General features: G+C 40.0%; 3 protein-coding genes across 3 annotated transcripts in view; 1 reads left to right on the top strand and 2 right to left on the bottom strand.

Moving 5' to 3' along the window:
• Positions 1 to 12294, bottom strand: part of zgc:85777 (uncharacterized protein LOC405871 homolog) — a 35818-nt gene extending 23524 nt beyond the window's left edge. The window contains exon 1 of the mRNA XM_037692736.1: positions 12073 to 12294. Within this exon, the coding sequence (XP_037548664.1) occupies positions 12073 to 12273 (201 nt within the window). The 5' untranslated portion in view covers positions 12274 to 12294. The remainder of the gene's footprint in view (positions 1 to 12072) is intronic.
• Positions 12295 to 14718: 2424 nt separating this feature from the next.
• On the bottom strand, positions 14719 to 15425 carry gngt1 (guanine nucleotide binding protein (G protein), gamma transducing activity polypeptide 1). The gene is made up of 3 exons (XM_037692886.1): positions 15369 to 15425; positions 15153 to 15251; positions 14719 to 15009 (listed from the first exon to the last, which is right to left on the bottom strand). The coding sequence occupies exons 2-3, from the start codon at positions 15246 to 15248 to the stop codon at positions 14884 to 14886; spliced, it is 222 nt and encodes a 73-aa protein (XP_037548814.1). The 5' UTR covers positions 15249 to 15251; positions 15369 to 15425; the 3' UTR covers positions 14719 to 14883.
• tfpi2 (tissue factor pathway inhibitor 2) lies at positions 15359 to 24705 on the top strand. Its single transcript, XM_037693619.1, has 5 exons — positions 15359 to 15380; positions 21403 to 21573; positions 23423 to 23602; positions 23683 to 23856; positions 24578 to 24705. Exons 1-5 carry the CDS (start codon positions 15359 to 15361, stop codon positions 24658 to 24660), a joined length of 630 nt encoding a protein of 209 aa, XP_037549547.1. The 3' UTR covers positions 24661 to 24705.
• Positions 24706 to 25106: the final 401 nt, after the last annotated feature.

The following is a 25106-nucleotide window of genomic DNA, read 5'->3' as shown; positions in this document are numbered from 1 at the left end:
GGAGATGGTTTGGATTTAAATTGTCAGATGAGGGGCAGAAAAATGTTTTCTGTAAACAACGCTGAAAACAAGTCCTGATACTCAGCATTACGAAGCTTTTTCACCATTTAAAACAGCGTTATATAATAATAATAATAATGTCATCACAATGTCAGCACTGTATGTTTCCATACAATGGCGAAATTAGTCTCTGCATTTAACCCATCCACCACCAGGTGGTGCAGTGGGCAGCTATTGAAAGCGCCCGGGGGGCATTTTGGGGATGAGGTGTGCTGCCCAGAGACACCACGCGGTATGCAGTGACTGGGGATCGAACCTGGGACTTTCGGGTCCCAAGCCGGCTGCCCTGCCTCTACACCATCTCAGCCATAGGTGGAGTATGAAGCGTGTGTGAAGCTGCAGGTCCAACAGACCTCAGCCTCCTTCCCTGAAACAAACCACTGGTCAGAACTCATTTAGCCGTGCTGTGCCTTATGAAAGGAACAGAGAGGTGGTGAAACATTAAAGCGGAGGCTATCACATAGTTAAAAACACGGGTTTTAGCAGCTAACACCACTTCACCACTTGCTCTCGCCGAGATCGGATGCTTCCCTCCCTCTCTGCTTTGCTTTGCTGCTCTGTCTGTCTGTGAAACTGCTCTGAGACTCTCTTGCATTTCTTCCAAACCATAATTATGGACTTGTTTTGATCAGTTGGTCCCTCAACTCAAATTACAACATTTCTTCAAAGAGAAGACAGGCTTCAGGCGAGCCGATTTGCCCTGTTGGCATGCACGCAGCTGGTTATCTCATCGACTGGAAGACTTGATAATGTGTCTATCTCTGCTGCCACTTGTGGATTTTAAGGATGCATATTTAATTGGATTTACGATAACTGGTTCCTGCTTTTTGGATTTGGCTGGTTGCTGGTTTTATCTACAATCAAGGAAGTCGTCAGTAGCAAATTTGGACCCGATCATGCTGCTTGCCTTTATGATGGCTTGGTTCGTGTCTCGAGTACCCGGACTCAAATGCTTTGGGCAGAATGGATCAGATCTTGGGGATTTTACTCAGTCACGTTCCATCGGTGTGGCCATGTAATTTGGATATTTCGGAACCGAGTCGATCAACACAGACTCAAGGTAGATGTCATTAATTTCTGCCTGTCCCCAAAACAACTGTGTTTATCTGAATTTGGCTCCCTTGGCTGGCTTTGAAGGCCATCTTATCTGAATTCACCTGGAGAACATGTGATCTGACGCTCACCACCCCCTCCCTGAGGAATTTCCTACTGATAAACAGATGAAACCAGCTGAATAAACTATTTTCATCATTTCAGGACGCTTGGATTCTCATAGACTTTATTCTTGGCCATTCTTCGACATACCTCGAGAATGTTTATGGATCTCACCGGAGGACATTGGCTGATTATTCCATCCTTATCAGAACTCTAACAGTGACCTCGATAGCATCTATGAACAGGTTGACCGCTCTCATCTCCCCCGTCTGCAGAGTGTCTACGTAAATATGTGCTTGTTTGTGCGCAGTGTTTTTTTAATATTAGAGGGTTTTTTTCCTCAGGCAGGAAAAATAAAAGTCTGATAGGAATTTTTTACGCCTCCAACTCCTACATGTGTCCAGTTAACCACTGTTTTTGTCTGTCCAAACAGGTCTCACTTGTAAATGAGTCTTCGAAGCTCAATGTGATTTATCTGTTTAAATAAAGGTTGAATGAATGAATGAATAACAAGATGGATAAAGTTAGCTTTCTAGTACTTATATATGAAAACATCCTCTCACTGTAAGACTTGAAAATCTGTGTACTGTACAATAGTTATTTTTCTGCTCGTCCAACTTCGCGCAGCCTCCTCCTCCTCCTCCTCTTCTCTCACTAAATAGAAGCAACCCCTCACTGCTGCTTCACACACGCTTACTAACGTGAAGGTGGCACAGCTGAAGAGGATTATTATTTAATATATGTAAATAAATGTCTAAAAAAACAAACTTTAATCTATGTAAATAGTTTTTTTTTTTAGACATTTATTTTGTAGATTTACAGCTGTTGTTAATAAACGTGCCTGTGTGACAACTGGGACAAAGCTTTGACTAAGAAATATATTTTTGCTAGCACAAGCACGACTTGTACTTATATATGTACATAAATGTGTAAAAAATACACTTTAATATATGTAAATAGTAGGCCTGTCACAATAAACAATAAATTAATATATTGACATGATAAATTAAAATTATCGCTCTCATTTTCATTTATCAGCTTTATCATTTCTTCGTGTCTCTTTCTTTCTACTGAAGACACTGGATGACAAAAAAACTCAACTCCGGTGTTCTTCACTGACCCCTCCCTTTCTCTTTTCTCTTTAAAATCCATTTTAACTGTCCAAAATCACGTTTTTGGATCGTTAAAAGCAGCTAAGCTGAGAAGCTAAGCTACGAGCTAAGCTAACAGTTCGACCTTGGGTAAAAAACCTCCGTCTTGTTGAAGCTCCAAAATTCGAAACCCGTGTCTTCGTTTAAAAAGTTGTTTTTCTCTGCAAGAAGCTAAGAACTTGTTTACTGATTTTTATTAAAAGCTTTGTGTGAAAAATGCTGTGCTAAAAAGAGTTCAAATCACACTGAGCGTCCGCCATTGTGAGAATAGAAAAGATGTCACGTCAAGGGCCCTCCCTCCCATTTTTCTTAAAGTGACACGCTGCTTGCTCCCTCACTATCCATCCTTCAGTTCAAACAGTCTTGTACTGCCATCCGATGGTCAAAAAAGACATCATACTCAATACAAATTAACCAACATTTCTTCTTAAATTTGACAATAATTACTAATTATTGCCAAATTTCAAACATAATTATTATTTTTTGCAATAATTTCTGAGACAATTAATCGCCCAGCAACATTTGTTATTGTGACAGGCCTAGTAAATAGTTTATTATTTAGACATTTATTTTGTAGAGTTGTGGCTGTTGTTAATAAATGTGCCTGTGTGACAATTGGGACAAATCTTTGACTCAGAAATAGGAATGTGCGATATGGCATAAAATTCATATCACGATATGTATTGTGAAGGGTGGCGATAACGATATATATCGCAATATGTTTTTGGTATAAAACTTGCTAAAAAAAAAGCATAGGGTGTCCTTTTGCCATCATATATTTTGAATTAAGAAAATTCCACTACTAAGTCCAGAGAGTTTTGAAATAATAAACAAATCAAGTATTAGGCTTCTTTCTTGTAGTGCAAAACAGTGCAAAAGATATCAATGTAGTTTTAGCCATATGTTTTAAACAAAAAAATATGTTGTTAACTCTTAACAGTTTCCAATATTCTTACTTAAGAAATTAACAGCAACAGAGCAGCATTTTACACTGAAACACTTCATCCTCCAACCCTCTAGTGGGCGCCTCCTTCTGCTTTAAGGAGAGCTGACACAAAATGAGTCTGTGGCTTTGACCAGAGGGTCTCGCAGTAAAATCACACAACACAGAGTTCTTTTCACAGATCAGAGAGCAGGCTTCTCTAAAGCTGACCAACGTTTACTTTAACTTTCGATGGAAAAAAATAAATAAAAAATAAAAATTGACGGAACACGGCGTTTTGCGCATGCGTCAGAATACAGCAACACTACGGCAAGCCGGACGTAGTTAGCTTGTAGCTTCGCTACTTAGCCCTCAAAGAAAAGACCAATGTCACTTGCACACAGTTTTCAACAAAAAAAAAGGTAACGATTAAACCGACAACTCTGATGTTACTTCAGACACAGCATTACTGCTGTTAGCCGGTAGAAGGCAGATCTCTATTGTAGGCTAAATTTCTATCGTTTCTACCGTATACCGTATATATCGCGCATTCCTACTCAGAAATATATTTTTGTTATTACTTTATGGAATGAAAAATATTGATATATGTATATATTGTATATCGCCATTTTTCTTAAAATACCAAGATATTGATTTTGGTTCATATTGCCCAGCCCTAATACCATGTATTAAACGGCAGCACAAACATAAGTATGTTGTGAGCAGATGGGTATGAATACACAGCTTAAGGTAAGAAATCAGCAGCATGAATAGGTGTGCACGATAAATCGGCCCCCATTGGGAAATAGGAAATTGCCTGTTATTTGCATGAGAAACTGATTTTACAGAATTTTGTAGTTTTAAAAACGAATTGTCTGAACTTCATTTATATTTCAGAGCACTACCTCATGGCCAGTTAAAACAAGTTTGTATCGTTTCTAGGATATTGTTCAAGAGTATGTTTGTCAATAAAATAAGACTGGAAAATTTAAGGTGCATTGTGACCTTATAACACCTGACAGTGCTGCTTATAAAACAAAATCGGTATCAGCCAAAATCAGAATCGGCAGGTCAGACTTTTTAGAAATCGGTGATCGGCCAGAAAACTGCAATCGGTGCACCCCTAATAATCAGAAGCACAGATAATGTGTTAAATGTCCAACTAAAGTCGCATTACAGTGATTATTCTGGTTAGAGATTCATGAGTCTAACAGCCTCAGGGTAGAAGCTGTTCCTCAGTCTAGTGGTTCCACTTTTAATGCTCCTCAGCCTCCTTCCTGAGGGGAGCAGGGCAAAAAAATGTGTGTGCTGGGTGAGTGGGGTCCTTCATGATGCAGGTGGCCGTCTTCCTGCATTTAGAGGTGTAGATGTCTGTGATGGTGGGGAGGCTGACTCCTGACCGACTCATTTAAAATACATGGAGGTGGGAGGCAGCAGGAGAACCATTTATTGTCTGGTCTACTGAGATACTCATTCAGGGATGTTTTTAACAAAAAAAGTTGTATACATATTTTATGAGTTTGAATTATTTTTAACATTTGTATCAAGTCTTTTAAAACAATACTGCTACACAAAACAGCTAGGGCCGAGTACCAAACCGAGGTTCTTTTATAGCACCGACCGAACTGCGTTGGTCGGTGTATGGATTGAAACGTCACTCTTTTTTCGGTGTCAAGTTTTGGTATTGGCTGTAATGGGTCACGTGGTTTCAGCATGCCGACAGGTAAAACGCAGACATATGACAAACAGACTACGTGTTTACACCCAGAGCTGTATAGAGCAGCCGTACACACCTGTATGTCTATGGTGCTGGTGACATCCACAGAGGGAGTTCACGTGTGCAGCGCGTGTGTCGTCGAACATCTTCAATTTATGAGCAGAAAGTTGCTCTGTGTTTTTCTGCAAGGAGAGAGGAGGACAGCAGCCTCCCCCCTCCTCCTCCTCTCAGCATTAAAGTCAGTCTGTGAGTGTTAAACGAACTGAATCAACATCTCCACGACCGGACTCCTCTTCATCAGAGAACTCCGAGGACGGATCTGTGTCTGTGTTTACGCTGGTGAGTTTACGTTTGTTAACGTTACTGCAGCTTAACACGTACATCACAGTGAATTAAACTAGAATCCATGTAACGCTATCTTTAAGATATTAGTGTGTAAATTTATTTTATCTACGTAGCTAGCTAAACTCAGAAGCTAACTAAAGATTGACACTAACAGATAAAGCTTGTAAAAATGTGCTCATCCATCGGATCAGCTGGTTAAAAAGTTTGCCTAATGTTCACCGTTTGTTTATGTTAATGTTCTCCTCACAGGAGGCTCTGACCCTGATGGGAGGACAGAGGCAGACAAAAGAAAAGCGAGGTGGGGGCTACAGGACAGTCACAGACTTTGTTAAAGTTTGCTGCCTTTTTCTACAGTGGAGGCTGCATGGTGGAGGTACGTAAACTTTAAAGGATGTTGTTGACAGTTAAGGTTTTATTTCTCATAATGTTTTTTTGAGAAATAAGAACACAACCATGTTATTGTTGATGTTTTGTGTTCTCATGTCAATTAGGGAGATGATAAGCGCATTAAACCCCAGAGAACCACAGAGAAGATTCAGGAAGAGACACAGAGGTACAGAAGTCTGCATCAACCCTAATCTCAGTGAATCCAGTGACCTGCTGGTGGAATGTGAGGGACAATATGTCAGTGCTGTCAAACTGGTAACCAGGTATCTGTGTGTGCAACAATCATCATCCACACCCTCAGAGTGAACATTTTCTACTGCTGGAGACACCATCAGCCAGGAGTGGGCTTGTTTGTGTCCAGAGAAAGCAGACATGTGGGCGGCAGTGGCTGAGTGGTTAGAGCAGTCGTCCTCCAATGCGAGAGTTGGGGGTTCGAATCCACCAGCAGTCACATGCCGAAGTGTCCCTGGGCAAGACACTGAACCCCTCATAGCCTCCGATGTGTGTCCCATCGGTGTTTGAATGTAATAAAGCTCTGATTAGTCTCTTTAGAATGATTTGTTCAATTAGCTTTGTAGAGATCTAGTATAGAGCTGTGTGGATGGGTAAATGAGGACACAGATTGTAGTGTAAAGCGCATTGAGTACCTTGAAATAAGATAGAAATGCGCTATATAAGTACAGTCCATTCCATTTACATATTGATGTTTCTGAAGAAAAACTGTTAAGTGAAAAGATCCTCAGTGTGTAGCAGTGAGCATTAGACACTGACGTGTCACTGGTTTGAAACTGGTCTTTTGAACTGGAAATTATTGTTTATTTTTATGTAAGAAAACTGCTTGGAATAGAAATACCAAAGTTAAAAAATAAAACTCACAATTTGTACTGTAATGTGTAAAGTTATTTTATTCTTGTTAGAATTAATAGTAATTACAAAATTAGTACCAAAAAAAGAACCGTCCAGGAACCGACACCTTGAAGAAGGGAGCAGCAAATTGAAAAACAACAACAATTTAACATGTTTAGGAGAAAAAAAAGTTTTGTGAGCAAGTTGTACTATATCTCTTGATACCACCTCAGTTTAAGAGCATATATTCACGCAAGTAACAATAAAATGCGATGATGATTGAAGAAACTTTACTGGGAAACAGACAAAGTGACAATACAAAAATGTTATTCAGTTGATTTTATTGGTTGGTTTATTTAGTTTAATTTATTCAGATTCTATTCTAACTTTTGTTGGCATCCTCTTTGATTAATTTTCGCTAGCACGGTTAGGGCTGGATACTTAAAAAAAAAATAGTTATCAGTACCGGTGTTGGTACCTTCACTTCGGTTAAGGTTAAGATACCATTCCCAAATCTACCCAAGTTCAAACTCACGGCTTTAGGATTACGTGGCCGCAGCATTTTTTCTGAACAGGAAAAATGCTTTGAAATGTAGTCCACTTCAAGCTGCATGGATTAAACCGTTAAATGAGCTATGTAGAGAAATTTAATTAGTAAAAAAGTGATTCCTGTGTTTTTATATATATATTTTATCTGTGTTACATTAAACCTTTAAACGGTTCTTAAAAAATTGTAAAGTATTTCCTTCAGTGTTAGATAAAGAGATTCATAGTCGACTAGATTATTCTGCCAAATATGCAAGTAAACCAGCAATTCAACTGGCCAAAATAACAAAAACCAAAACATGTTTTGCTGAATGCATCTACTTATTAGGACAACAGAAAATGTATATTCATTGTCCAAAATAGTGTCCACTTTCAAGCTTTCGAGCGCAAGAACAAGAACCATAGAAAAGTATCATTGAAGCTACTTGTTTCCTCTAAACATGTGATCTATGTTCAAAGTTCAGATCCTGAGGAGGGAAAGGGAGGAACGACTAGCTGCTGGAAAGGAAAACATAAAAAGTCATGAGGGAGTATCTGAGCATGTCCTCCAAAAGGGGTATTTTATTTTGCTTAACTTGTGCTTCATAGCAAGAATTTCACATTACTGAGCTGTGATTTGGTAAGACGAGGTCAAAAAACCTTGTACCGAGTTGTTTCAACACATGCAGTTTGGAGCTTGGGCGCCTTTGGCTGTACAAAACATTCAGAATCTTCATCAGCAAAACATTCAGAAAGCTTTAGGCTGAACTTACCAAACAACACAAACCACTGTCTTTAACTGGGTTAGTCTTTAAATACTACCATAATTTACCTTAGTGCTAGGGATTATATAAGTAATAATGATTAAAATGTTTGGTACTGTAAATTTTCCTGATGGAATCACGTGTAGTATTACAACTTTTCAGGCAGGTGTACTTACTGGATTATCCCGGAACAACAGAGTATTAGCTTTAATTTAATTCATTTGATTGATAATCTCAATATTAGGAGTTTATATTGGCGTATTGTGATGCTTGTTTGGTATATCTGGCAGTTATTAGCTGTTTGTAAGCTCTATCTATTTAAGGCTGACTATTTTTGTCCTTCTACGACTGATGGGAGAGAATTGCAGACACCAACTATTATTTGCAGAGAACACATACACAAAGTGACTTTTATATCTGGAAAGGTTATGTCTTTACTACAAAATAATTTATTTTCTGTTAATAAATTGGTGAAATATTGAGTATTTAAGCTTTAAATATACTGACCCTTGTAAATGGTAAATGAACTGACTTATATTGCACCTTTCTATCTTATGAAGACACTCAAAGCTCTTAACAACAATCTGTGTCCTCATTTACCCATTCATACAGCTCTATACTAGATCTATACAGACTAATCAGTGGTTTATTACATTCATACACCGATGGGACACACATCAGAGGCAATGAGGGGTTCAGTCAGTGTCTTGCCCAGGGACACTATAGCGTGTGACTGCTGGTGGAATTGAACCCCCAACTCTCTCATTGGAGGACGACTGCTTTAACCACTCAGCCACAGCTGCTTCAACAACATTACCACATGGGTTAGCCTATCTATGCAAAAATCTGATTAAAAATGTATACAATACTTATTCAGGGGGCGGCTGTGGCTGAGTGGTTAGAGCAGTCATCATCCAATGAGAGAGTTGGGGGTTCGAGTCCACCAGCAGTCACATGCTGAAGTGTCCCTGGGCAAGACACTGAGCCCCTCATTGCCTCGGATGTGTGTCCTATCGGTGTATGAATGTGATCTAAAGCTCCGATTAGTCGTTGTACAGATCTAGTAGAGTGCTGTATGAATGGGTAAATGAGGACACAGATTGTGCTGTATAGAGCTTTGAGTATATTGATAAGATAGAAAGGTTCCATTTAAGTAAATGTACTGTACTTATATAGCATATTTCTATCTTATGAAGACACTCAAAGCTCTTTACAACAAAATCTGTGTCCTCATTTACCCATTCATACAGCACTCTACTAGATCTATACGACGACTAATTGAACAAATCATTCTAAAGAGACTAATCAGAGCTTTATCACATTCATTCACCGATGGGATCACGCATAAACGAGGGGTTCATTGTCTTGCACAGGGACACTTCGGCATGTGACTGCTGGTGGATTCAAACCCACAACTCTTGCATTGGAGGACGACTGCTTTAACCATTCAGCTACAGCCACCCAGTCCAAGTACTATCCATTTACCATTTATTCCAAGTAAAAATACAGTATATTTTGAAATAATAGTAATGCGGTGCCCCACGCTACAGAGTGACAGCCCGTGACGACCCTCTGAATTACAAAGACAATTAATGAGTAATTGTCATTTTGTATTTAAGTGGGCATAAATAATTCACTTTAAAAACCAGACATGTAAAAATATAACATGTTACTACTAATAAAGAAAGAGTCCATGGACCTTCTAAGTTTTTCTGGGAAAAAAAATCTTGAACTGGCTGAAATGTGTTGTATTGATGGATGAAAATGAAACCAAGGGATGCTGTACATGACATCCAGCATCCTGGTGATGTTACGTTCATCTTATTTGGCTCAACATTAATGACTGCAGCTGACCTGATGTGCATTTTTTTCCTGAGGGACTATGAACACATCAACGCTCCAAGACTTTAACCTTGAGCAATAACTGTGGGATTTCCTCATTTGTAAATGTATAAACACACACTACCCAACAGCTAATTCTTTTAATAAACCATTCCTGCCCAAGTTCCTTTTCCTGCCCTGGCAACATATTGTCCTGGATTTCCTATTTGCATTCTCATCCCTCCCAGTATTCCCGGTGATACTTTATGTGCAACCTATTTAAAAAATTTTAGTCAGACAACTAGCTTCCTTCCATTTTACCAACACTTTTAGTTTCCTGTCATATTCCCAATCTTATTGCTATTTTTGTGGCCTCACGTTCTATTTTTTGTTTAGTAATATGAATATAAAATGAGTCAGGATGATTACGAATTCTTAATGTCATTGTTTGCCACAATAATTTGGAATAATAGCAGCTCCATTTTGAGGAAGTACTAAACTAAAAAGAAATACATAACGAGAAACAAGGTAGTGACTTAATCAAATCTAATATTTAATGTTCTTGCATTTCTTCTTTTGGGGAAACTTCATTCTTGAGTAAAGTATTCACATGAGTGGACTGACCTTTTTACAGACTTGATGTCTCTTTAAAACCTATTTTAGCCTAAGCACAGGGCAGATTTAATAAGAACTCACAGTGAATACTAATAAAAAGTCTCTCTCTTTATCAGGTTTTTGAGATAAAGCAAAGAACATCACACAAAAAAAATCAGCTTCAAATTATCTGTACACTAGAATTTTTCAGGGTTTTGTTGAAGCGTTTTAATGAGAACGTACTTTCCTCTGTAATCAGTGAAAATGATGTTTGATTCTCCTGCATCAGAAAGTTCACACACTTAATTTTCCACCTGAATGTTTAGCAATTTGACAGCCAGTATTAGAAAGAATAAATAACCTTGTTAATTTTGTATGCTAAACCTTTTCTGAATACAATCCAATCTGTGATTTAACCACATCAGTCTCATTTCTGAGCAGAGCACCAAGACCCACGGACTATTCAAGTTTATTCAATTCAATTCAGTTTATTTCTATAGCGCCAAGTCAAACAGAAGTCATCTCAGGACACTGAACAGAAATATTCATATACAATAAGTAAGTTAATAACATTATTGATGAGGAGCAGACTGCTTTGAATTTAACTCCATCACAGACTCTCATCTTGAGCAAGAATGAAGGAGACAGTGGAAAGAAAAAACTCCCTGAGGAAGAAACCTTTAGCAGAACCAGACTCAGGACAAGCAGCCTTCTGCTTGAACCGGCTGGGTTTGAGAGGAACAGATACACAATGGCAGGTCGAGAATCACGTTAAGATAAAAATAGTATCAAATGAAAACTATTTAATTTAAACAATTCATTTTAAGAAATTAGGTCAGTTTGTCCTCCAGTAGTCCAAGCCTATAGCAGCATAACAAGCCAACCCTAACTATAGGATTTATCAAAAAGGAAATTCTTAAGCCCAGTCTTAAAACTGGACAATGTGTCAGTCGCATGGACAGAAACTGGAAGTTGGTTCCACAAGAGAGGAGCCTGATAACTGAAAGATCTTCCTCTCATTCTGCTTCTGGAAACTCTAGCAACCACAAGTAAACCTGCAGTCTGACAGCAAAGTGCTCCGTTAGTAAAATATGGTACAACAAGATCTTTAATATAATCTGTATACTCTGTAAAATAAATGTATCTATGTTGGTCTTATAAATAACAGCACAGCAACTATTTGCATTGCATCATGTATGTTGTCCTGGCCTATGGATTCACACATCATCCCTCACACACTGATGTGACATGAATCCCTGCCTTCTCTTCATGTGACACTAACACAGCACGTCATCAAACATACCCGACTGATTTAATTTAAATTTGTGAATTCCTGATGAAGATGTTCTGCATGTAGGGAAGAGGATAGGTTTTGGGTTTGAAACCTCTTCTCTAAACCACTTATTTGAACACATGTACAGAAACAACAGCATTAAAATGGTGAAGTGAAAGCACACTTTGAAGAAGCACCAAACATAAACTTACTCATTATCAGCTGATTTTACGGGTTCTGTGTATTGTTGTATGAGTGAGTGCACAGCCCTTTGGCCAGCAGTGTTGTTTTAAAAGTGCGTTTTAAATAAAGTTGTATTGTATAAACATGGAGCAGATAGCATTAACCTCTCACCTACTTTACTAAACAACCAAAACACTTGACTCTCTTTGTGTTGTCTTATTGGGCAGAATAACGTTACTGTGTTGAAAGACATAAAGAAATAATGTACATAACCAGAAAAGAACACTTCTGTCTCAAGTTAGCTTAAACATGTCTGCAGCACCGCGTACCTTGCTGAGGGCCTCCTTTAGCGCAAAGTGCTCTTGTGTGTAGATTAAATGGTCACTTGTGGAGTCTGAGGACTTGGACGTGACGGGTTTAGAGGACACATTTTCAGACAGCGGCCGGACGCCCACAGACGAGGCGAATTTGAACAAACTACGGCTGCTTAACAGCACGTTTAAACGCAGAGCTCCTAAACGCGTCGCCATGACAGACAACAGCGCGTTTGCGCATGCGCGCGCTGTGTCTTCCGCTCAGGGACAAAGTGGGTTTTATTTAATTAATGAATTAAGTTATTATTTATAGGCCTTCTGTGTGCGTCTATCTGTTACCAAAATATCTCATTAACTACTGGACGAATTTTAATATAATGTGTAAGGAGTAGTCATTTGATGCAGTTAACTCACTTCATGGCTGTCACAGCCAAAGCTCACATACAGATGTATTAATCAACTGTACAGATATTGACCTTAGTTCTGGTGTGGTAGTAGCTGATACTGATCCCCAACACACATTCCGAGTGCTAAAAATTTACACTAGAGCTTTGTTTTAAATTTTGCCATTAGCTATTTGAAGTCAATGTCGTGTGTCTGTTAGCAAAATAACTCGTAAAACACTTGATAGACTTTAACATAACTTTCAGGATGTAATTACCGGATATACATTTACAACTTTTCAACTTGTGGGGCTGACCTAATGTAAGATGGCCACTACAGTGAATTGAACTTAAAAAAGCACATAATTATCTATCATTCTGTCAATTTTACAGATACTGAGGTGAAGCTTGGTGTGCTTGTAACTGAGAGTCACTCAAATCACAGACTCTGCGTGGGAGTTGTGCTTATTGTGTTTGATTGTGTGCTTTGTTTTTTACAAGGTTGTGGACCAAAACAGCCAAACTGTCATTGCTCGTAATAAAATGGTCTTAGAGTTCTTCTGGGATAAAGTATTAACCTTCATAAGAAATCAATTAATTTTTTAATTCTTTTATTTATGTATTAAACGAGTTCGACCGCGTCCTTTGGGGAACCCTGTGGGGGGTACTCTGGGAGTATGGGGTACCGGGCCCTTTGATACAGACTGTTAGGTCCCTGTATGACCGGTGTCAGAGCCTGGTCCGCACTGCCGGCAGTAAGTCGGGCTCATTCCAGGTGAGAGTTGGACTCCGTCAAAGTTGCCCTTTGTCACCGATTCTGTTCATAACTTTTATGGACAGAATTTCTAGGCGCAGCCAAGGTGTTGAGGGGATCCGTTTTGGTGGCCTTAGGATTATATCTTTGTTTTTTACAGATGATGTGGTCCTATTGGCTTGATCAGGTCGTGATCTACAGCTTTCACTGGAGCGGTTCGCAGCCGAGTGTGATGCAGCCAGGATGAGGATCAGTTCCTCCAAATCCAAGGCCATGGTCTTGAGCCGGAAAAGGGTAGAGCGCCCTCTCCAGGTCAGGGAGGAGGTCCTGCCCCAAGAGGAGGAGTTCAAGTATCTTGGGGTCTTGTTCATGAATGAGGGACAAATGGAGCGAGAGATCGATAGGCGGATAGGTGCAGCGTCTGCAGTGAAGCGGGCGCTGCACAGGTCTGTCATGGTGAAGAGAGAGCTGAGTCAAAAGGCGAAGCTCTCAATTTACTGGTCGATTTATGTTCATACCCTCATCTATGGTCATGAGCTCTGGGTTGTGACCGAAAGAACGAGATCTCGAATACAAGCGGCCGAAATGAGTTTTCTCTGCAGGGTGTCTGGGCTCTCCTTTAGAGATAGGGTGAGAAGCTCGGTCATCCAGGAGGGACACAGAGTAGAGCCGCTGCTTCTCCACGTCGAGAGGAGCCAGTTGAGGTGGCTTGGGCATCTGTTTAGGATGCCTCCTGGACGCCTCCCTGGTGAGGTGTTCCGGACACGTCCCACCGGAAGGAGGCCCAGAGGAAGACCCAGGACACGCTGGAGGGACTATGTTTCTCGGCTGGCCTGGGAACGCCTCGGGATTCCCCCTGAATAGCTGGCCCAAGTGGCTGGGGAGAGGGAAGTCTGGGCCTCCCTACTTAGGCTGCTACCCCCGAGACCCGACCCCGGATAAATGGAAGAAAATGGATGGATGGATTTTAAATGTTGTTCTGACGCCTGTTTTCTCAGGCTTTAATGATAAAACTTGTCACTAGTCTAAATATATATTTTTTTACAAATTTTCACCCTGTTTTAGCTCCATGAATTTCCTAAATTCATATTCTGCAAGAAAATATATTTGTTGAACGTTTTATTTTCACATCTGTAATTTACTCGTTTCTGTCTAATACTTTTCCCAATCGTATAATCCTTGAAACAAATAATTTGCTGATGATAAACACAAATAATCCAGATCTACAAAGAAAAGACAATTCAAAGTTGTGCACCCAATAGTCTTTCTCAAAGTATAACACTTCCTGTGATGTATGCTACAAAACAGTGAAAAAGTTTGGGAAACTTTGGAAATTGTGTTAAAAAGATACATCTGTTCCTGTGACTTTTCTAACAGGTCCCATGGAATGATGGAGACATGCTTTAGTGTATGAAACAACCCGCTGACTCAGGTTATAACACCACATGACAGAGAAGCATAACTCTTGCCAAATGAAACATTTTACTGCATCATTTCAAATAATAAATAATAAGAATACAAATCTGGCTGGAAGATGTGGATTTATTTACACAGGAGCTTGTGCCGTGTTACACAATCTTTCTTTCTTGTGGTCTTCTAGTCTTCTCAGTCTGTAAATTCATTTTGCGAGGGGAGGGGGAGAATGTCTTTGGGTCTAATCTGTGGCACGAAAAGCTCCTCAGGTCCATTTTAGCAGATGACACAGCCGCCTTTCTCCTTGAAAGGGTTCTTCTCCTCTGAAATGCCTTTGACGAGGGTGTCCTCCTCCACTCGGTCCTGGATGTATTCCTTGATTTCCTCACAGCATTTAGATGTCTAAAATGATCAGGCAAGAGATGTCAAAACACATCTACAAATTCTTACATTTTTTAGACTTTGTGCAACAAGATTTAAAAGGATGACTGTATTTTTCAAATTAAAAACAGAAAATGTTTCTTGTCTCAGTGAACAGAACTTACCAACCACCTTTCAAGCTTGACTTCGACTTTGAGTTGATTCACTTCCATCAAAGCCTTGTCCTTGTCTGTCAGATCCTCCACGTTTATCACAGGCATTTTCTGTAGAAACAGTCCACGTTTTTTGTGTTCTCACGTCAACACGACAAATAGATGACCTTGAAATATATAAAAAAACAATTTAGTCACTCTTAAATGAGAGTATAGGCATGTACTTACCAATGCTCACAGGTAGCAGTCCTTCCCTACCAAAGCCCTGCTGAAGAATCCCTCTCCTCTCTCTCAATCTGGGTTATAAAGTAATCTGCACCAACAATTCTAATCTGCTAATCTGATTTAATGAAGGCCCCGTTGAAAGATAAAGCAAGTAGCTAAAGTTTGCCATATAAAGAGGATGTGAATCATATCTGTAACGATAGATTTAATAAAATAAAATAAATGTATTTATTGTATTTTACAGAACAATTCAATATTTTATCCATCTGCTTCCTTTAGATACAAAGGTCAAAGGGCTGCACTTTGTGTATCGGATCATTATGATAAGACGGTTAATCCGTATTTAGCCTCTACCTGTCAAGTTGGAGACACGTCATTGGCCTAAACACGAGTGCATGACAGTTTTTCATTATTGTCCAGGAGCTTAGAACAAACAAGTAAAAGTAAAGATCATGTAAAAGTAAAGAAGATTATAATAATGTTGGAGGTCTACACAGGAGGAGCCTTCAGATCTTTTGAAGTGTGGTTCTGTGGAAAGATTATGAACAAGTATTACTTTATCTGGTGTAGATAGCTCCTTGAACAGACTCATTTAGGAGAACGTAACTTTAATCCTGACTTGACTGATGAGGTCATGTTTAGCACAACCAGCACCAAGACCACAGTGGACTGATGCAGTTCTGAAACAACTCTAGTCCCAAAGATTTCAGAGCAATTCATCCATCCATCCATACATCCATCCATCCATCCATCCATACATCCATACATGATACATCCATCCTCCATCCATCCATGCATTCATCTATCCATCTATCATTCATCTGTTATCTTTACCTGCTTTTTCCTTTTTGGGTCATGGGGGTCACTGGTGCCCATATCCAGCAGTCACTATGTGAGAGACAGGGGACACCTGGACAGTCCAAGTCCATCACAGGGACACTTAGAGACAAACAACCGTTCACACTCATTCACTCCCATTAGTTACCAGTCAGTCTAACATGCATGTTTTGGGTCTGTGGGAGGAAACCGGAGTACCCAGAGAAAACTCATGCAGCACGGAGAGAACTTAACTCCACTCAGAAAGGCCCCCGGCTGGGATTTTATCCTGCGACCTTCTTGCTGAGAGGTGGCAGCTCTGCGCCACCGTGCTGCCTATAAATAACCATATGATGCTAAATAGTCAACAGTGTGATGACTTATAAAATAACATTTGCTTAAACTCATATAGAAGTTTTGAAATTGTTGTTGTCACTTCTCCAATCAGAAGAACATTTTTTACACTTTATGTAAACCTGCTGCTTGTCATGTGGATGTGAAAAAAAAAGTTATATACCAAAATGTGTGGCCACATCAGGAATAGTGTGCTATGATTTATAGCAAAACACTGTATAATGTAGATACAATTCACAAAGAACTGTGAGTTCTCTCCTGCTCGTGGTTCAACAATATTTAGGATTTGAATTAGAGTTTTTTGACAGCAGCTGCAGTTTTGAGCCTTATCTGCATTGTTTCTGTCTGCCTCTCCAAACCCTTCTGCTGCCCTTGGCTCATTTTGTCCAAGGACAACAGAAGGGTTAAGCTTGATTCATTACGAACACCCCCCCCCCCCCCCCCCCAAAAAAAAACCTTCTCTCGTTGACAAAGTTGCATGAAGAAAAGCATGCTATATTGGTCCCCTGTGAGCTCTGAGAGCCCGATTTCGAAACAATATCCAGTCAAAACTTTTTCTTTCAGAAGTGTGCATCAACTAATGTGTGATTATTAAGAAGTTTGTTGTGGGCATTTGTCTGAACTACCATATTTTTCGTTGTATAATTGCATAAATTAGCGTGCCCTGCAACTTATACAGCGAAGCGACATATTTATGTTTTTTCTCCATATTCAAGGATTCCAGGTTCTTTATTTGTCATTTGCACCCCATGTGGTACATGTGGTAGAATGAAATTATGAACACAGGGTCCCAGTTACATCTAACAATAAAATGTAAAAGAAAAACAGTAATAAGATATAAGATATGAATTAAGAAAAACATTAACTAAATATACACTAAGCACTAATAGCATAATAACATTACGTTGAACAGCAGCACGAACATGAGTCTGTGTGAGCAGATGAGCACGCATGAACTCAGCAACATGAAACAGATCAGCAGCAACATGAAATAGATCAGCAGCAACATGATGTGATTCTTCACAGTGATTATCCTGGTTAGAGATTCATGAGTCTAACAGCCTCAGGGTAGAAGCTGTTCCTCAGTCTAGTGGTTCTACACTTAATGCTCCTCAACCTCCTTCCTGAGGAGAGCGGGGCAAAAAGTGTGTGTGCTGGGTGAGTGGTGTCCTTCATGATGCAGGTGGCCCTCTTCCTGCATCTGGAGGTGTAAATGTCTGTGATGGTGGGGAGACTGACTCCAACATCTTCTGTGCAGCCTTCACCACTCTCTGCAAAGCTTTTCTTTCTGCAGCTGTGCAGCCTCCATGCCACACGTTGATGCTCGAGCACAGGATGCTCTCCACTGCACACCTGTTGAAGGAGGTGAGGACTGAGCTTCCCAGACCAGCTCGTCTCAGTCGCCTGAGGAAGTAGAGTCTCTGATGATCTTTCTTGATCAGGCTGGTGGTGTTGTTGCTCCAGCTGAGGTTGTCATTCATGTTTACACCCAAGTACTTGTAGCTGGAGACCACTTCCATTGCAGATCCTCTTATTTTCCGGGGTGGGGTGTAAGTAGGTGTGTTCTTTCCTTCTGAAGTCCACGATCATCTCTTTTGTCTTCTTCACATTGATGTGAAGGTTGTTCTCTTTGCACCAGCTTTCCAGGTGTTCCACCTCCTGCCTGTAGCTGGACTCATCATTGTTTGTGATGCATCCCACCACCACTGTATCATCTGCAAACTTTACAACGTGACAGCCTGGATGGGTAGCTGCACAATCATATGTGAGCAGAGTGAATAGGAGAGGGCTCAGCACACATCCCTGAGGAGAGCCAGTGCTGAGGGTTAAGGTGGAGGAGGAAACGTTGTGGATCCTCACAGACTGAGGTTTCTTTGTTAAGAGTGGAGGGGCTTAGTCCTAATGTGAATAGTTTGTCCATCAGGGTTTGGGGGATCATGGTGTTGAAGGCAGATGTGAAGTCCACAAAGAGCATATGGACGTAGGAGTCCTTCTGCTCCAGGTGGTTGAGAGCAGTGTGGACCACAGAGGAGATGGTCTTCTGTTGATCGATTCTCACGGTGTGCGTACTGATGAGGGTCCTAGTTGATGTTGATGGATTATTTGCTGTAATAACCTGGATTATCATGGACTTTGTTGTTTTCAACCAGTTTGACAAGACTGTCAACAAGGAAGAGGGCCGGCAATGGAGGAGGGGGCGTATCAAAGAGACCATCTTATCACAAGCAGAACTGGTTTGTTCCACTTTGGAGTTCCACTTTGGAGTAAGCTGTTGGGGGAAGAATGATGATGATAATTTTTTATTTCAGACAAACATTTCACCAACAAAACATAATAATTAAGACTTAAATTTTTCTAAGTGTAAATACAATATCTTATTATCAAATATACATACTCAATTTTTATATACTCAAATATATGTAAATACTCCACTTTTTTGGTGACTGAGTCTGAAAAGGAGTATGATGAAGTTTAACTTATATAATCATACCCCTTTTCCAGGGGCAGCACGGTGGCGCAACTGGTAGAGCTGCTGCCTCTCAGCAAACAGGTCCCTGGTTCAAACCCTGGTCCAGGGGCCTTCTGGGTGGAGTTTGCATGTTCTCTCCGTGCATGCGTGGGTTTTCTCCGGGTACTCCTGTTTCCTCCCACAGACCAAAAACATGCATGTTAGGCTGATTGGTAACTCTAAATTGTCCCTAGGTGTGAGTGAGAGAGTGAATGGTTGTTTGTCTCGTTTGTCTCTATGTGTCCCTGTGATGGACTTGCGACCTGTCCAGGGTGTACCCCGCCCCTCGCACAGTGATTGCTGGACATGGGCACCAGTGACCCCCGTGACCCAAAATGGAATAAACGGGTAAAGAAAATGGATGGATGGATGGATGGATGGATGGATCTGACGATTTCATTCATTTTGACATTGAAAATAATGAACACTACCATTTTCAGCCACTATAGGGCCCTCGACTAATATTGCAAGCCAAGTGTCTCATTACTAGTTAAAAGCGGCTATTAATGAGACACTTGGCTTGCCATACCAAGCCACCTTCGTCTCGCTCTGGAACTCCTGGAGCAAATGTCAAATCAGCTGCATTTCGCCGCCCAGGAGAACTGCAGCTGATTTGACCATTGCAGTGCATTTATTAAGTAAAAGTTCAACTGAGACACACCTTTACTATAATGTCGAATAAACAAATACATGTTTTAGGTTGTTATCCTGTTAAATTTCGAAGAAATGCACAGCAAGTCCTCCCTCTGCGTGCTCCCGCATTTGCAAATCAGCTTTTGAAATGCAGCTGATTTGACCATCAAAGTGCATTTATTAAGGAAAAGTTAGACTGAGACACACCTTTGCTATAATGTCGAGCAAACAAATAATTGTTGTTTGTGTTAATCTTGTTCAAATATTGTTAAAGTCCTCCCGTGCACACGTCCGTGGCCGCCATTAGGCAGCCAATCGATTTCTGGCACAATACAGGCCCACATTTCCGAGTTGTCAGCGGTGACGCGTAATAGATGCGACTTGTACGGCGAAGCGACGTATTTATATATTTTTTCTCCACTTTATTAGACATTTTTGGACAGATACGACTTATTGAACGATTTCCTGTGGGATCAATAAAATTCTATCTTATACGACAATGCTACGTATACGGCTGCAAGTACGGTACACTGCTCTCATTTTGTTTCGCTGCTCTGCTGAGAAGCAGCTGGCCGAGGCTGTTAGAAAATACAGCCATGTTTACAACTGTCCCAACTAAACTTATAAAGATAGTCAAATGGGGAAGGACGCATGGAAGGAGATAGGACAATTATTATGCATGGAGGAGACAACACAGAGATAGATGGCTCTCCGTGGCTGTGCTGGCCAGGAAGTGTGGAGACACATTCCTCAAATTTGTTCTTTGTACACCGTCAGTCAGAAACAGAGATAGTCTACTCCTGAAAAATTAGAAAATTAGTAAAATTGTCTCAATAGTTTGATAGAGGAAAAGGAAGCAAAAACCTATACAGGGATGGAAAAGTTAGCTTTTTTTATTTTTTATTTTCTTATGTTTTGCTGATATTGGAGGAGCACCCAGAAGTTTCCAAGTTGTTCCTTAACTTTGTACAAAACCACACAGCCAGACATCAGAACCACCTCTTTTATCAAGCCGTAGTGTTTCCCTAAAAATAATAAAATATTTTGTAAAAGTTGGCTGCATTTATTAAAGAAAGCAAATGAGTAGACAGGAAATCATGAGACAGCGTGCACATGAAGGTTCAGTTCCAGTCAGACAGGTGGATGCTGGGAAATCCAGCGTAATATTTCACAGAGTTCCTGCTCCTTAGAGAAAATATTAGTTCTGCACAATATTTGGCAAAAAAAATTGCATCTTTATCCTCATCATCATCATCATCATCATCATCATCATCATCATCAGCTTGTGAAGGCTTTTATTTATTTAAGCAGAAAAAATGTTACTTTTTTATTAATGTAGCTGAATATACACTTAGTCACCCCAATAACACTTCCTATTACCAGTGTAAACCCTGATCTCTCAGATAATCTGGTTCAACTGGGATATGGAAATGAGTCATCCGCCCCCGCCCCCCCTCTCCTCTCCTGGGAAACTCTTCTGTATAAAGCTGGAAGTGGCTGAGGTTTGTCAGCAGGCAAGACACAAACTCACACAATGGAGCTCAGCTTCTTCTTCTTAACTCTGTTTACATTGTTTCACAGCAGATCAGCGCTCGTGCATAAAGGTAACCTCCCTGCTGCATAAAAAGAAACTATAAAGTCTTTAAAATTGTCTGACCTGTTCCTGTTGTGGGGCTTTGTTGAGCAAAAGTCTGTTTTCAGTAACTAATGTTTTCCATCAAGCAGAAGCATGCCTCCTGCAAGTGGACGACGGACCCTGCAGAGCAGATGTGGAGCGCTTTTATTACAACACCATCACCCAGAAGTGCGAGCTCTTCTCTTACGGCGGCTGCCTGGGAAATGCCAACAATTTCAAAAGTTACCCTGAGTGCCAGAAGACGTGTTTCAGAATCCCAAGTAAGATCCTGATCAAATCAAAAATGGGGAAACTGTAAAGTTAAAAGTGATTGTAACTCATAAAGTGTGGTTATTACTCCTTATATCATCTCCAGATAGCATCTCAAGTTATTATTTATGGGATGTTTTTGCTATACTTGTTACAGAGAATTAAAGTTGTAGCCATACATGGATTAAAAATAGTATTAAGGGGTTCACAAGCTTTTCCATGCCATGGCCCCACAAACAGCATTAGCTTATGGCCGAGGCCCCCCCCCCCCATAAACCCACAAACAATGCTACAAAACATGTAAAGAAACATATTTTAGAATGTTTTAACTGTTATTCACTATATTCAGTTAATTATTACAGCTGCTGAGCATAAAAATGTTATTAACCAACATGTTTTAAACACTGAATTATATTCCCACTGTAAAAAACAACTTTTCAACAAACTGTTGACCAGAAGAACAAACAGAAGAAATCTAACCTCTGTCTCAAGCGGTTTATCTGGAAATAACATTTACAGGTTGCCCTAGTGTGCGATTTTTATTATTATTATTACTATTTTTTATATTTATTTATTTATATTTATTTTTATTATTCATTATAATGGGATTAACCTGTCTAAATAAAGGTTGAATGGATATTTTTGAATCTTTTCTCTCCAGCTTTCTGGGGCCCTCCTTGCGCCCCCTGGCGGTCCCCAAGGGGGCCGCTGCCCCCACTTTGAAAAACACTGTTGTAAATGAAAAAACTGTTTGGGTTGTCATTATGCCCTTATTCAATAGGGTTGTTAGCATGTTTATTTATTATTCTTTTTTTTTGTACATTAAATAATAAAAAGTGTTAGACGATCTTTGTCACTATATATAATTTTTTTGGGTCAGAAACTGAAAAGTTTGTGAACCACTGAAAGGATAGCATAAGTTATGTATAAAAATGATAAATTCTTATTATCTCTGTTGTAAAAAGTTTCTTTAATACAGTATATTCAGTTTGGATAGGAGGAGTGCACAGCCATCAGGACTGATGAGCTAATGGCTAGTCCTAATGCAGCTCAGACCAAAGTGGACTGCTGCGTCTTCAAACAGCTTCAAAGTCCAAAGATTTCACTGCAGTTTATGTTTTCACACATATTTATGGTTACTAATTTATACTTTAAATAGCTCCAGCAGCAGCGACATGTAACTTGTAGCATGCAGGGTGTTGGGCAGTTTTCACGATATTTCTGCCAAAATAACCATATTCATAAAAACTGACAAGACTTTGAAGGTTTAGAATAGAATAGAATAGAATAGAATAGAATAGAATAGAATAGAATAGAATAGAATAGAATAGAATAGACTTTATTACCTCCTTGGGGAAATTTGTCACGAAATGTGTTTGCATGAACTGCTTTGAATGTTTTGAAGATTAAAGTGGTTTTAAGACAGCTGACTTTAGATGTGGGTGCATTACTGAACTGAAAAGTTAAAATGGTTCAATATTTCAGTGGTTAGTTGTCAAAGTTGGGATCGGGACACTGTTGTGGGTCACAAAAAACAAAATTGGGGCTCTTGAGACAATCTGTGGAAATCCAATAAACTTTAAAATGAATTCCTCCCAGCATATTTCAATGAAAAATGCTACAAACGATAAAAACAGTAATTAATGAAGTGTGTTTATCTGTTTTGTTATTCTGCCCCTGTTTATTCATTTACTTTACAATTGTTTGCCAAAGTTCATTTGGGAGTAAGAAGTTTAATAGTTTGGTTTTACAGACACTGAACTAAACTTTGGTTTCAGAAGCAGAACCTGATCAGAAAAGTTATTTAAACTTTGGCTCTATGTGTTCATGTTTGTACATTTATTCCACTCTACTCTGCAGAAATTCCCCAAATCTGCAGGTTTCCTAAAGAGGAGGGACACTGCCGTGCTCTGTTGCCCCGCTACTTCTTCAACATGACCACCATGCAGTGTGAGCCCTTTCATTATGGGGGCTGCGGGGGGAACTCCAACCGATTTCAAGACCTCGCCTCTTGCTTGGAGTACTGCAGCCCACAGAAAAGTTGGTAGAAAGCTGAAAGAAACATGCTCCATCTGAAGATTTCATTTAGCTGAACACTGTCATTTTATTATTTTATGCAGCTGTTCCCGTTCTCTGTCTGGACCCTCTGGACAAAGGGAAATGCTCAGCATCCATCACTCGGTATTACTACAACGCAGCCACCAAGATGTGCGAGGAGTTCGTGTACACGGGCTGTGGTGGGAGCAGCAACAACTTTGTGTCGCGGCAGAGCTGCATGGACGTGTGTGTTATAGGTGAGAGTGTGGAAGTCCTCTAGGTTTAAGGCAGCAGCTTCCCACAGCAGGTCTGAATTACCGTATTTTCCGGCGTATAAGTCGCAATTTTTTCATAGATTTGACAGTCCTGTGACTTATATGCCACAGCGAATTATATATGTTTTTTTTTCCATATTCATGACGCAGTTTTTGATTGACGCTTTAAATTTCGAAGAATTGCAACAGCGAGTCCTCCTGTTTGTGCTCGCTTCACTCAGCTGGTGCAGGCAGAGGAACGCTGGAGAGCTAATGGCTTCGGCCACGATGGATGAATGGATGGATGGATGAGTGGATGGATGAATGGTGCTGCACAGCCCAGGCAAAATTAATCTGTTTTGACCATTAAATAAATGCATAATAAATGCGACTTAAATATGTTTTTTTTCCTCTTCATGATGCTTTTCTTTTGACTGATGCGACTTATACTCTGGAGCGACTTATACGCCAGAAAATACGGTAAATCAGAGCAGCGTTGGGAGGTAATCATTTCAGTATCAGACATTTGAAAAGACAAGAAATGCTTCTGACATGATAAACTATCTGCATGACCTCCAAGCTACACCCTGCAGCCAGTTGTTATCACACCAGTCAGACGCCACACAAAATCTATCTCTGAGAAGTTCTCTTTGTTCAGCCCTGAACTGGAAAAGTCACTGGAGTTTTGAGCTAACCAGTTTCTGCACCTTTTCTGTTGTTCCAGGAAGCAAAAAGCGCACAGCTCTGGGGAAAATCCATCAACTGCGACGAAATCGGAACAAACCCATCAAGTTCTTGCAGGCGTAACATCTCATATGAGCAAGTCCTTCATGGAAATTAACGTCTGTTAAAGCCAAAGGTCGACAAAGTCGTCTCTTTTGGACACGACTGCACCATCATGCCTCATTTTCATTTTTATTCGTGATGCTCCTAATTTTGTATTTTGATACTTTATGTATGAAATGTATGTTTTGTGTAAATAAAACTCTATGATAGAGATCTCTTTTATTAACTCAGCTTCATTTAAAAAAAAAATAAAATATGCAGGATTTGTTATACAAAGCCTTCAGTGCAGCTTTTAAAGTAAAGCACTGTGTGGTACCTAAAGAAAACACTGTCATGAATGCAAATAAACACAAAATGTCTTTTTTTATTTATTAAAAGAACAAAACAGGCTCGGCAGTTTTTTTTTCCACTTGCTTTTTGTCACTTTCACTTTATCTGCAGGCTTCTCTTCCCTTCCTTACTAATGC

The sequence above is a fragment of the Nematolebias whitei genome, chromosome 19 (assembly GCF_014905685.2).
Source record: "Nematolebias whitei isolate Nwh7 chromosome 19, NemWhi1, whole genome shotgun sequence".
In the NCBI taxonomy this organism is placed as follows: Eukaryota; Metazoa; Chordata; class Actinopteri; order Cyprinodontiformes; family Rivulidae; genus Nematolebias; species Nematolebias whitei.
Note: the sequence above shows the minus strand (reverse complement) of the source record. Positions and strands in the feature narration are given on the sequence as shown.